This window comes from Anomaloglossus baeobatrachus, chromosome 4, assembly GCF_048569485.1.
Source record: "Anomaloglossus baeobatrachus isolate aAnoBae1 chromosome 4, aAnoBae1.hap1, whole genome shotgun sequence".
Classification (NCBI taxonomy): domain Eukaryota; kingdom Metazoa; phylum Chordata; class Amphibia; order Anura; family Aromobatidae; genus Anomaloglossus; species Anomaloglossus baeobatrachus.
In genome coordinates, this window is record NC_134356.1 from 450770343 (window position 1) to 450785139 (window position 14797).

The 14797-nt window shown below is 41.8% G+C and overlaps 1 protein-coding gene across 2 annotated transcripts; it reads left to right on the forward strand.

The window, feature by feature from the left end:
- Positions 1-9559: 9559 nt before the first annotated feature.
- Positions 9560-11959, forward strand: RPP25 (ribonuclease P/MRP subunit p25). 2 transcript variants are annotated; one of them, XM_075342676.1, is made up of 2 exons: positions 9560-9880; positions 11080-11959. In XM_075342676.1, exon 2 carries the CDS (start codon positions 11081-11083, stop codon positions 11603-11605), a length of 525 nt encoding a protein of 174 aa, XP_075198791.1. In that variant the 5' UTR covers positions 9560-9880; position 11080; the 3' UTR covers positions 11606-11959. The 2 variants fall into 2 exon arrangements, with proteins under 2 accessions (XP_075198791.1, XP_075198792.1); XM_075342677.1 differs by lacking the exon at positions 9560-9880 and adding an exon at positions 10907-10982.
- Positions 11960-14797: the final 2838 nt, after the last annotated feature.

Genomic DNA, 14797 nt, shown 5'->3' on the forward strand with positions numbered 1-14797 from the left:
TTTATGGATGTTGGGTTTGAGGGATCATATTGAGGAAGCCTTGCAGGTGTGATCGGTCCAGGCCGTGTAAGGTGTAAGGTAGACCGGCCTGCAGTTAGGTCTTTTTAGAGGCTGGTTAATTGGTCATGTCCTTTGGTGGGAAGGCACTTTTGGGCAATAGTAGCTTCTGGAACAGGAATGTAATTAGTGGGCATATGTTTTGCGAATTTTAGGAGTATTAATCATGGGATATTAATACCTCTCCCACTGGACTGGTGCGGCCTGGAAGAATTGTAAGGTTGTGAAATTTGCCTCTGGTGTAGATCTATTAACTGTTTATGTGATGCCCTGGACTAGTCAGGTCGTCCCAGGTAGTCCCATGCACACACCCCCCCTCCCTAAAAAAGTGACAGCAGCCAAAATTCAAAACCTTGTCACCACCCTCCCGGTTTGATGTCTACATCAGGGGGTGCGGAGCCAGGCGGTTGGCTCCGCCCACCGAGGAGTTCACAGGCCTGGAGGCGGGAAAAAGACACAAGTTCAGTGTGTAGTAGTCTAGTCTTGACAGTGGAGGAGAGAGGTCGAGTTCAAGGGCAGACCTGTGACCAGGCCTGCCAATAGTCTACTCAGGTGTCTAGGTCGGAGCCCAGTCACCTCTGGCAAGGAGGCAGACGGTGGTGGCCGCCTGCAGGAGCTGGGATTACAGCCGGTGGAACCGTAGGGGCCGGGGTCGGGCGGTGGCCCGCCGGTACCAAACCGGGGAACCGATTGGAAACCGGAGCACCAGGAGGGGTACTCAGACCCAGTACGAAGCCCCGAACCGACTGGGCCGAGTTAAATCAACTGATTGAGGACTGGACTTAAGGACCTTTCCCACACAAGACCCGTTAGAAGACAACAGCCCAACCATGCAGGGTAAAGCCACCGCCAAGCCATTGAGACACATGTGGCCAGCGTCTGCGTGCAAACAGGGCTTTTCCGACACCCAGCAAGCCGGGGAGCGGACTACCATTGCTTAGGCATAGGAGTCAAACATTCACACAAAGAGGTGCAGGAGAAAGGCGGAAACCACCAACCTGTTAAGGGAGAAGCTGCAGCCGGCTGTGGGCCCCGTTCATCATCCCGTTTGGTTTACCAGAGACTCTGGTGTATTGTGTCATAGTGAGTACACCAGTGCCTTCGGGCCGCGCACCGCGCCGCACCGCACCAGCATCCAGCACGCACCTGTCCCCACGCCTCAGCACCTCTCTCGGGCCCCCAGGACCATCACTCCCCTACCCACGGAGGGTCAACACCAAGCTGCGCAACACCGTCCCCGGGAGGCCTAGTTAACGGCAGCAGTGGTGTCCATCCAGTCACTACAACCTGTGGGTGGCGTCACGAACTTACATCCCATTCCAAACCACCGCGGCCCCAGCCGTGGAACTCCCCACCAAAGTCCCTGCGTGTAGCGCCAACCCCCTTGCAGAGCAACGTGACCCCCGGGTCCGTGAGGAGCTCGAGCCACCCACCGTACGAGCACGGATCCGAGCGGCTCGGCGGTCGCAGCCAAGCCCGCGGGGCGGTACATTTACAGCCATTTTATATTTACATAGTATATATTTTGGATGCTCCAGGTTTTGTGTGAAATATTTATTAAAATGCTGCTGTGGCCATTTTACCCAAGTTATGGCAGTCATGTGTTTATGTTGCATACACCAAAGGGAATAGGCGATATGTTGGGTGATAGGTAGGAAACCTGCAAAATACCCCCTTAAATTGTCATTGGAATCACAGTGCACGCTGGGATATATTAACCAAGCATCATAAAGGGGCAGAGGTTGCAGTCACTTCAACAGCCTCTGCCTCCTCCCTGACATGAACGACGCTAGTTTCAGGGGCAGGACTAGTCCCTGCGCACTGTGCACTGTGCACAATGATAGCACACTCTCTGTTACTGTTCAGATTAGCAGTAACGAGATGGCAACAGAGCGCGTTGTCAGAACACCAGAAAGGCAAAGACCAGCGTGGCCCAGGCAATTGATGCCTTTGGACTGTGCATGCCAGGTATTCTGATAACACACTGTTGGCGGCTCGTTGCTGCTGATCTAAGCTCCCAACAGAGAGTGCACTGTCAATGTTCACATGGCACAGTACACAGAGGGCAGGGAGTAGCCCAGCTCCTGAAATGAGAGTCACTTATGACAGTTCATTTCAGGGAGGAGGCAGAGGCTGTGACAGTGACCGCAGCTTCGGCCCCCTGATGACGCTTAGTTTAGGTGCTTTGGACTTTGGACCACCCCTTTAACTACTTGTCTAATATAACATTAAAAATCCTTTTCAATGTTATCTCCAATTTTATCTAAGTTAATGAATTGTCGTATTTTCTGTTTTAGTCTATCATAAAAGTTCTAATTCATTAAAGTAATAGACAAGGTACATAGTACTACTTTGCCTTGTTTCCCACTTGATGTTTTTTGAATTGGTTAATTTGTAAAATATAATGGAATATTTCTCAAATTGGCTATTATTAGTTTGAACAACAAAATACATCTTAGCGTGTCATCTGAAGACTAGGATATGTCACAATCTGTGTACACAGGCTTGGAGGAGTTCTGACAGTATAATAAATTGCCTTCTGCCGGGCCAGGACAGGCAGAATTACTGGGCTGTGTCAGATAGCTGTGCTGATACAGCAGGCTAATGGAGAAAGTGGGTGTCCTTGAATGAATATAAGAAGACAGGCAGAGTTGGAGGCTAATACTGTGTCTGCATTTTGGACCTGCTTGAAATAGCATTGTTACTTTATCGCCCAGCCTCGCGGGTCTAGTATATATTATATGAGACAACTCTATATAGGTGAAATTGTGTATAGGAACAGTGCACAGCAGAACTGTGGAACCATGCATGTCACAGAGCGAAATAAAATGACCTTTAAATCAAGCTTTTCTGTCAATTTTTTTTTCAGCAATGTTTTTTATATATCAAATCTATATTAGAAATAACAAATAGCCAGTGTGGAAATTACAGGGTTTCTATCAGGAGTTTCTAGACTTAAATACTTTCTGATTTTTTTTTTCAAGAAACATTACATATACGTATCCCCAAGAAACAAACATTTTTTTTGCATGGAAGCATCTAATGATTGTGTACAAAGGTCATTGTGAAGGGATGGGGAGTAGAGCCTGGTGTGATATCATCTATTGTGATTGGTGGAGCCTGTGTTATCAAGTAGCTCTTAGCTTTCATTGTAATCATGCCTCTGATGATAAGGTGCCTGCTGAAATCTCTTCCTGAGAGGACAGGAAGTATGAGTCTAAAAATGCCGCAGTGACCAGTGTAGAAATCACATTGAGGGCATCAAAACTATGAATAAAAACATGTGGAATGAAATACTTAAAAAAGTGTGAAACAACTGAAAATATGTCTTATATTCTAGGTTCTTCAAAGTAGCCACCTTTTGCTTTCATTACTACTTTGCACAATCTTGGCATTCTCTTGATGAGCTTCAAGAGGTAGTCACCAGAAATGGTTTTCCAACAGTCTTGAAGGAGTTCCCAGAGATGCTTAGCACTTGTTGGCCCTTTTGCCTTCACTCTGCGGTCCAGCTCACCCCAAACCATCTCAATTGGGTTCAGGTCTGGTGACTGTGGAGACCTGGTCATCTGGCGTAGCAACCCCATCACTCTCCTTCTTAGTCAAATAGCCCTTACACAGCCTGGAGGTGTGTTTGGGGTCATTGTCCTGTTGAAAAATGATGGTCCAACTAAACGCAAACCGGATGGAATAGCATGATGCTGTGGTAGCCATGCTGGTTTTGTATGCCTTCAATTTTGAATAAATCCCCAACAGTGTCAGCAGCAAAGCACCCCCACACCATCACACCTCCTCCTCCATGCTTCACGGTGGGAACCAGCCATGTAGAGTCCATCTGTTCACCTTTTCTACAAAGACACGATGGTTGGATCCAAAGATCTCAAATTTGAACTCATCAGACCAAAGCACAGATTTCCACTGGTCTAATGTCCATGCCTTGTGTTCTTTAGCCCAAACAAGTCTCTTCTGCTTGTTCCCTGTCCTTAGCAGTGGTTTCCTAGCAGCTATTTTACCATGAAGGCCTGCTGCACAAAGTCTTCTCTTAACAGTTGTTCTAGAAAGAAGGTGTGTCCAAACTTTTGGTCTGTACTGTATATATGTATATATATATATATATATATATATATATATATATATATATATATATATGGGGCTTTACACGCAACGACATCGCTAACAAGATGTCGTTGGGGTCACGGAATTCGTGACGCACATCCGGCCTCGTGAGCAACGTCGTTGCGTGTGAAATGCAGGAACGACCGTTAACGATCAAAATTACTTACCTAATCGTTGATCGTTGACACGTTCTAATCCCAAATATTATTGCTGTTGCAGGATGCAGGTTGTTCGTCGTTCCTATGTGTGACACCGCAGGAACGAGGAACAACATCATACCTGCGGCTGCCGGCAATGAGGAAGAAGGAGGTGGGCGGGATATTCCGGCCGCTCATCTTCGCCTCTCCTCTTCTATTGGGCGGCTGCTTAGTGACGCTGCTGTGATGCCGAACAAACCTCCCCCTTAGAAAGGAGGCGGTTCGCCGGCCACAGCGACGTCGCTAGGAAGGTAAGTACGTGTGATGGGTCCTAGCGATGTTGTGCGCCACGGGCAGCGATTTGCCCGTGACGCACAACCAACGGGGTTGGGTGCTTTCGCCAGCGACATATATATATTTATTTTTTTTTAAAAAAAAAAATATTTTAATAAAGATCATAAAATGAAAAAAAAAATAAAATTGAAAAAAACCAACCAAAAGCTTAATTTCTGATGTTAACTTCCCTTTAATTATGGTATCAATAAATTCTCAAAAGCATTAATGAAGACTTTATTCTATTTTGGGGTTAAGAACTTACAGGTTGCCAACTACCTGCCTGTTCTGCCGTGCACCAATCTGTGCCGGCTCAGAGGGATCACAAAAAAGGAAAGAAATCCTGTAGTACATTCTTCTTAAATATCCAAATATTCATTAAATCATTAAAATATATGTGCCAGGCAATCCGCCCCGCTTAGGTCTTTCGAACAAAGTCCTTTCTCAAAGGCACGTTGACACAGAATAAAAGGAAAATTAAAAAAAGGGGACACGTCGTCAGAGAAGCTTGATTGCTCACTCTGCTCTGTTGACGTGCCTTCACTTTTCAGCAGGGAACCGGTAGCCAACTATGGGGAGTTGGCTGTCATTCAGAATCACATCAGCAGTGACACCCCATCAACAGTGCAGACTGGAAGATGAAAAGCTGTTCTGTTGGGTCAAATGAAGCAGCAGAATCGCCGGCAGGAGCGATTTGTGACCATTCTGCGCACGCAGAGATTGGTGCTGGGCAGAACAGGCAGGTAGTTAACAACTACCTGTCTGTAAGTTCTGATCCCCATAAGAAAGAAATACAATAGTCCTTGTCAACCCCTTTAAATTTGTGAGACTGTACAGAACGAAAACTAGCCATCAGAAAATTGAAATGATCAGTTTTACATTGGTTACACTCTTATTTCAGAATGTTTGAGACTAGAATAAAAATGTAAAAACTCTTCTTACGTAAACATAATTAAGACAAAGAGCTGCAGTTTATTCAGTTTATGTGGTTAATCGTTGCATCTATGGTAACAAAGCAATTGAGTTACTTCTAGTGGAAGGAAATCTATTCCATCAATAATTGCTATAGGGAACACGTGCCATATAAATAATTGGCAGGTCAATAAATTTGTGGTCAATTCAAGTACCACAACTGAATAGGCCTACATTAATAGATTTGTTACTTTCAGACATCCCTGTCTACACATCAAGGTCATGTGCACACTATATTCATGCAGTGTTACGTTACTGTAAGAAGTGGCCTTTATCAATAAAAAGATTCAAAGTGTATTTGAGTCAAGTTTAATATACTTGGGCCTCCTTCATATATTGTTGGATCCAGAAATATTTGGACAGTGACAACATTTTCAGAATTTAGCTTCTGTATATCGGTACAAAGTCATCAAGATGTGTAAATGGCTTAAGGTTCCCACTTGCTGTGTGGCCCTGGAAATCTCTTGGTGCATACATCAAATGTGTTCATAAGATGATAGAGTCTTCTTTCTTTTACCTATTTTTGTTTTATATGTTAGGAATATTTGACAGATCATCTTTAACAAACCACCAAAAGATACAAAGTGCCTTTACACCTGCATTAATAGAATTAAGCTACCTTCACAATTAGTTGTTTCATAGGTATCTGGAAAGTGACAGAAAAAAAGAATGTCTGTTGGACACTAACTAGTCCCAAGGATGGAGAAATGCAAACCAGGAGATGAAGAACCTCATCTTGAATTGAGCAGGGCTGCACATGCCCAAACTCAATTTAATCATATTCATTGGGACTAATGGAGAAAGCATTAGAGGCATGTGCCTCTAATGAATCAGGAGCATTTCACTCCAGAACACCATTCTCTCTGTGACCTCTCCTGGCTACAAAAAAATATTTTATTTGAACTGTTTAAAAATTAAAGCTAAGCTCTGATTGGTTGCTGTGAGCAACATAGTTTTCCTTTCAGAAATTAAAAATGGACATTTGTATTTACATTGTATTTATAGATAGGAAGCATATATTAACAAATACGGACATAAATATCCATGCATTTAAGAAAAAACAATTGATGGCTTAGTGGCTGGTAGTTTTGATTTATGTAAAACACAGCCGAGTGGCGAAGTTGGAGAGGAGGATAGATGTTCCTCCTTGGACAAGAGTGGGCGCATGGTGCCCATATCTACCCTGTGCAGTAAGGTTGGGCAATCGGCATTGTTTCTCTGCAAAGAATAAAGATGTCCACTATAAAAGAACAGCAGGTATCTACTGAGCATGTGTGAACTGTCATGAAAGAACTACCTTGGCAACCAAGTAGGCAAAAGTCTATGACATGTGGGTCTTTAAGGAGTGATAGCCAGAGCAGCGAGCACTTTTGGAAATTGATAGCATTTGACAACTTTATTTATTTTAGAATTTTAAGCCTCTGACATGTGATTGATATTGTGGAAATAACCTTTTAACATTCTGGGAAAAAAATGTATTGGCTAAACTGTTTAGTTATTACAGTGCATTTTTTACATTGTCCTTCCATTTTTATGGGTTAAAAGGTAATCAGATAATCGCCCTATATGCTATTTAATAGTTCAGTGTGGCCTGTTACCTCATCTGTCCATGGCAATTTTAAGAAACCCTCCAGTCCCGGTTAAAATATCACATGACCGAGGTAATAAATGGGTAAAGCATCTGGTGCTCTCAGTTTAGCTGCCCACTTAAAGCACATCAAATATACCCATAGGCTCATAAAGTGACCATTTAAAGTTTGACATACCATTATAACTCAGAGATACTATCCTTTTTGCAATATGCAATAGTGCAGACTGCACTATTAAAGGGACTCTGTCAGCAGGTTTCTGCAATGAAACCTGAAGACAGCATGCTGCCATTGTTAAAACACAGACTTCAGCCCTGCATCTGTTATCTCAATCTTTTTTTGTTGACCCGAAATGTTAGCTTAAAGGCCCCGTCACACTAAGCAACATCGCTAGCAACATCGCTGGTAACGAACAACTTTTGTGACGTTGCTAGCGATGTTGCTGTGTGTGACATCCAGCAACAACCTGGCCCCTGCTGTGAGGTCGTTGGTTGTTGCTGAATGTCCTGGGCCATTTTTTAGTTGTTGCTGTCCTGCTGTGAAGCACAGATCGCTGTGTGTGACAGCGAGACAGCAACAACTAATGTGCAGTGAGCAGGGAGCCGGCTTCTGCTGAGGCTGGTAACTAATGTAAACATCGGGTAACCAAGAAGCCCTGTCCTTGGTTACCCGATATTTACCTTTGATACCAGCCTCCTCCGCTCTCACTGCCTGTGCTGCCGGCTCCTGCTCTGTGCACAGATAGCTGCAGCACACATCAGGCAATTAACCCGATGTGTGCTGTAACTAGGAGAGCAAGGAGCCAGCGCTCAGTGTGCGCTGCTCCCTGCTCTGTGCACATTTAGCTGCAGCACACATCGGGTTAATTAACCTGATGTGTGCTGTAACTAGGAGACTGGGGGCTGGTCACTGGTTGCTGGTGAGCTCACCAGCAACTCGTGTAGCCACGCTCCAGCGATCCCTGCCAGGTCAGGTTGCTGGTGGGATCGCTGGAGCGTCGCAGTGTGACAGCTCACCAGCAACCTCCTAGCAACTTACCAGCGATCCCTATCGTTGTTGGGATCGCTGGTAAGTTGCTTAGTGTGACTGGACTTTAAGCCTCTTCCCTTTATCATTAGTGGGTCTCAGCTGAAGTAAGCTCTAATCTGAGTCATCCCCAGTCTGTGATCAGCACCTTCTGTCTATGTAAATGTACACTGAAAGGCTGATGTGGGCGGGGGCAGCTCCCAGAGCAAAATCTAAAATCTTTCACTGTGTCAGATTGGCTGCACACAGAAATATAAGTGATACATCATTGAACTCAGGGCCTCTTTGCCTACATCATGCTGCTTTCAGATGAGGTAGCAAAAACCTGCTGGCTGATTCCCTTTAAGAACAGAAGCATCTAGTAAAATAAGTATGTACAGTGGGAGAGTTATATACCAGGGGTCTCTTTCTGGAGATCCTAAAGAGAGAAAAGCAAGACGTTGGCTGTGTGAAGACAGCCTAACTTGACAAGCAAAAAAAGAAAGAGGAAAACCAAAAATTCTAATATTTTGTGTTTTCTATAATAACAATGAAAAAGCTAAGCAAATGAGAAGGGCTTACTATATACACAAGGATTTGGACAGTGGACAGGGTTGCCCACTTGACTTTTTACTTTTTCTAGACAGCTTACCAAGAAATTACAGACGGACAATATTTTTTCCAAACACCTTGGAAAACCATAACAAATCTAACAAATCATTATGATTATAAGCGGTACATGTCTACAGCCCATAATTCTGATATGAAGACACCAGCTGCATTCTCTGTGATCTGTAAAATGACGATAATTACAGTAAAAATAATCTGTATGAGCTTCTTCAGCTTCAAAAATATCATTGACGCCTTATATTTTTTACATACAGGGTAATAAAAGTGCCTTATTTTTACGGACCGTCCTGTAATTTCTGGACGGTTGGCATCCCAGGCAGTGGGAGATAGAAGATAGACAAAAAACTACTGAAAGTCCTATTTATCAAGGGAGAAGGTGGCTTTAGAGGAGAATCATTTCGCTGTGGAATGGAAGAGCGGATTTAAGAACAGGCAGGTTTGAGAATAAAAAAAACAGGCAGACAGCAATGCTGAAAAGAAGGTAAGAGTGGAAATGCAACTTAGACAAGATGATTATACAGCTCGGCTAAGCCTGTCTATATAGTAGGGGTATAATTAAAGATAATAATCTCTATGCTCTTCCATTCCACTAGCAAAGTGGTTGAATTGAAGTAACAGCCCTGATGCTTCTTCCCCTCGCAGCTACTATTGTAGAGAGCAGTATAGGAGAGGAGAGGGAGGAGGGTCTCTGACTAAGTGCATCAGACACAGCAGTGTGGTTCACAGAGCGAGGAGCACAGAAGGAGAAGTGACAGGAGCTCAACACCTCCTATTTGCTGATAATGCTAGAGGATAGCAGAAACACTGCAAATCCCTCAGCTCGGTAGTCGCTAGTCAATAGAGACTGCTAAAAGGAGCGTGCACGTAGAAGTCATAAATGAAGAGCAGAAGTTAAGAAATTAAAAGACAGGAATGCTCTGAATACTTGACCAGCTCCGGGCAACTTTCTGTGAAGTCGTATGTCCCTACTCATAGCCAGAAATTCACTCAAAGGCGCATTCTTGGAGATCTTTTTCGAGGAACATAAGGAGCCAAAAGAACCCAGTAAGTGCCTATTTTATTATTTATAAACCATTGTAGATATTTTGTACAGCGAACGCACTCACATCAGCCCATGTCTCCAATGGGAAACATGATCCAGTTTATGTAGCACAAGTTATCACATTTACACACTTGTGCCAAGCCGAACCACAGGAACCCACATCGCACAGTTGCACCATGTTGGCTCTATCCTGGTGAGATTCAAACTCAGGACCCCAGTGCTGCAAGCTAACTGCATTACCCATTGAGCCAGCAACCACTAACCACAGATAGCCCCTAAATTGTATAGGTCTTACAGTAATATTACCTAAACACCTATAAGAGATGCTCCACAATTATTGATTCTATGTGCGTTGGATTGGATACTGAAGACACATATATAGAGGGAAATGCAGGACAAATATGCTCCTCTTTATTTACTAAACTAAAGACACGAAAAAAGCACTGATAAAAAGGAGCTAAATAAATAGGAGAAAAAATATAAAAGAAAATGCTATCTGGAAGACAAAACAAACAATGTATATTCATTATCCGCAAAAATAGTTGATACCTACACAGTTAAAAATAGAAAAAGAAATAAATAATGTTGAGCTAGTAAAGTACTAGAAATAGATATATAAAAAGATATCAAGCAGATGTACTGGAGGAACAGACACCGGACACGCATTTTGCATCTCTCTATATATTTGTTAATGCTAAGTACTAAAATCCAGTCTTAACAAAAACACCACCATATCACATATTTATTTTGCCATACCCTTTTCATTTTTTACACAATTAGATCATCTTCACGTTAGACAACAATGCAGGATGATAGAAAATATTACTTTGGTGGTAATGAGCAGAGAAATCCATATATTCACCCTGAGTCGTATTTCCATGTTAATCATTATTAACACTATACAGTAGCAAGTTGCCTTGATTTTGCATGTTCTCAAGAACTATCATCTTTTCTTGGCTGGACACTTGGCGTGTTGTCTCTTTGAGTATTAGACACACATTTGTTTAGCATTCATGTGTTGTCATTAGCAGAGAGACTTCAGATTCCCACCGAGATTTCTTAGCCGCTGTCATTCATCTTCCAGCTGAGGTATTCAGTCAAAAGGTGACCTCTTTGTTTTAAAATAAATTATTTCTACTGTAGTTCATTTCATTCTGTGTCCGGAAAGGACTTACAAATTATATTCTGTCTCTTTGTTCAGAATGGAAAACTTACGTCGGGTGAAAGTTATTGTGGAAGATGAAGGGGGATCTCTACCATTCAAGGACCTTCATCCACATGTGGCACAGATGAGAGTGAAAGAGGGCAGTAAAATACGTAATTTAGTTGGATATGCAATATCATATATGGCATCAGAGGGAACTGGGCAGATTATCTTTGGAGCCTATGGTCAAGCTGTTACTAAAGCCATTACCTGTGCGGAAATATTGAAGAGGCAAGTTGGTGGTCTACATCAAATCACCAAGATACAGTACAAAACTTTGCAGGAAGAATGGGAGCAGAAGGGACCAGTCATTAAGAACCCAGTCCCATGTATAACAGTTTACAAAAATTGTCCTTCCATTTATATACTACTGTCTAAGTATCCCTTGGATCCACAAGAAGATGGTTACCAACCCCCTGAGAATCTTCCTACAGGAGAGATTGGAAAGAGGACACTTGATTTACATTGTTCATCAGATTCTAAAAAGAGAAAGACGAACATGACTAGTGAAGATGAAGACTGATAAACTTACAAAAATATTGTGGCAATAGCTCAAGAGTATCAACACTATATACAAATTGCATACTGAAGGATTACAGTACTTTGGGTTGCATGAGTGATCATTACAATTTACAATAGACAACCCAGTTGTATTCAATGTAATGGTTGTAGAGCTAGAAATCCCCAAATCCCAGCTATTACTTGGTATCCACTGTTCTTTTTAACATTTGATAGTATTCTAGCTTTTCCATTGCAATATTTCCATAAAAAGCATCTGAACATAGTTTACATTTACATATGAATGTAATACTACCTATATTTAACACTTAGAAATGTTCATCTTTCTATGGCATTCATTAAAAGATATTTGAATCAATTTTGTACATTGGCAGTTGAACAAATACAATAGTTTTATACCAATATGGTAAAAAATGACATTCCCATTACATCCAATAATTATTTTTTTCCTTCTCATTCCAGAATATAACCAAGTGCTTTAATTAATAAAGACTAAGTTTTAGTCTGAAGCGCGTAGGAAAAATATATTTTTAGAATTACCAGGAATGTCATTTCTCACCATGTTGGAATTAAGCTTATCCATGTTTTGTATCCGGAATACGTCTGAAAGCTTCTGACTTATTTCAGATTGTTGTTCTTTCTTCAGATCATTGTCCTACCACATTGGACAGGACTGAGCTGGTTTGCACATGTACTTTTTGCACAAATACAATCCCTCATTTTACTATGATTGTCATGCTTTATACTGTGTGTATATATATATATATATATATATATATATATATATATATATATATATATATATATATATATATATATATACACATACACAGTACAGACCAAAAGTTTGGACATACCTTCTCCTCTCTAGAACAACTGTTAAGAGGAGACTTTGTGCAGCAGGCCTTCATGGTAAAATAGCTGCTAGGAAACCACTGCTAAGGACAGGCAACAAGCAGAAAAACCTTTTTTGGGCTAAAGAACACAAGATATGGACATTAGACCAGTGGAAATCTGTGCTTTGGTCTGATGAGTTCAAATTTGAGATCTTTGGATCCAACCACCGTGTCTTTGTAGAAAAGGTGAGCGGATGGACTCTACATGGCTGGTTCCCACCGTGAAGCATGGAGGAGGTGTGATGGTGTGGGGTTGATTAGCTGGTGACACTGTTGGGGATTTATTCAAAATTGAAGACATACAAAACCAGCATGCCCACCACAGCATTTTGCAGCGGCATGCTATTCAATCCGGTTTGCGATTAGTTGGACCATCATTTATTTTTCAGCAGGACAATGACCCCAAACACACCTCCAGGCTGTGTAAGGGCTATTTGACTAAGAAGGAGAGTGATGGGGTGCTACGCCAGATGACCAGGTCTCCACAGTCACCAGACCTGAACCCAATCGACATGGCTTGGGGTGAGCTGGACCAGAGAGTGAAGGCAAAAGGGCCAACAAGTGCTAAGTATCTCTGGGAACTCCTTCAAGACTGTTGGAAATCCATTTCCGGTGACTACCTCTTGAAGCTCATCAAGAGAATGCCAAGAGTGTGCAAAGTAGTAATGAAAGCAAAAGGTGGCTACTTTGAAGAACCTAGAATATAAGACATATTTTCAGTTGTTTCACACTTTTTTAAGTATTTCATTCCACATGTTTTTATTCATAGTTTTGATGCCCTCAATGTGAATGTACAATTTTCAGAGTCTTGAAAATAAAGAAAACTGTTTGAATGAGAAGGTGTGTCCAAACTTTTGGTCTGTACTGTATATATATGTATATATTTATTTAACACCAAAAATTACGTGTTACTGAATAACTGAATATGTGCAAAACAGTTCTGCAATCTATCCAAATAATATTTAAGCCACCTAATATTGCATACCAACTACACAGCTTTATATACAGCAAGCTGAGATGCAGTATGTCCTGGTGCCTTTCAGCAATTTGTCCTACACTAGATGTTCTGTGAGATTGGCCCAAATCAATGAGCATTGGTCGCACAAGAGCCAGTTGTCGATGTTATTCCAATTTTGGTAGGTACTAACCACTTCATACTTAGAATAAACACACCTGTAAGACCTGAAGCCCTGTTGTTTTGGAAATCTTCTTACCAAGTTGTGTATCACAATATCTTATCAAAGTCCCTCATATCTTTACACATTTTTCCAGATTTCAGCATATCAATCCCAATAACTGACTTGTCTGCCTAAGGCTGTATTTACACCACGCAACTTGCAGTTTTAAATGACAGCTGATTAGCTACTTATTTGCTGATCGGTGGTCATTTAATAGCCTGTACAGTCATGCCTTCCACGCTTATGATGATCACAGAACAATCAGAAAGGTATATCTCTGTGCAAATAAGCTGTCATTGTTCTCAGCAACACAAGACATTGAGCTGTCGAGAACGATGATTTTTTTTACGTCAGCCAAAAGATCATTTCACCAGATGAACAATTGTTTTGATTGATTGTCAGCAGCCTGCTTACACTGCCGATAATGGGGATAAAGAGCATTCCTAGGAACACCCATTCCCAATAATTGCGCAGTATAATGCTCCTTAAAAGGTTTACGCCACCAGACTTGGATATTCACCTCAACTATGGTTGCGGTAATATTGACTGTATCTTTAAGATTATTAAAATCTTTGTTAATTTCTTTATGGATTATTTATCTGAGAAAGCATGTATACATTAGACAACAAATTGCAAGTGATGATGCAGTAGTGCTCATAGAATATAGCACCAATTACATGATTCTGATACAGAAGTCAAGTGGCAGTGATATGATCAAAGCCCACCATCATCTGCCCAGTTATATACTTTATATTCTGTTGCTAAATTTCAATAATGCAATGACATCCCTAGTGCCGCCAATGTAGTTATCAATAGCTGGTGAGCCAAATGTAAAGGGCCAAAAAGCCATTTATTAAAGAGGTTGACCAGGCTTATCATGATATACTGCAGTGATTTATGTGACTGCAGACTTGTGAATCCTCACATGGCGCCCAACAAGCTATGCATACTCTCGGCCACATTCTGACTACACATGCATGGCCTCTGGTTGGAATGTAGCTGTGAGTATCTGAAAAGCCTGGACAAACCCTTTAATGAACAATTTACACAACAGTAACTGAAACAATTTGGCATGTCAAAAGACTGCAGACTGGGGTAAGTCATATTTTTTACATGTTGGAT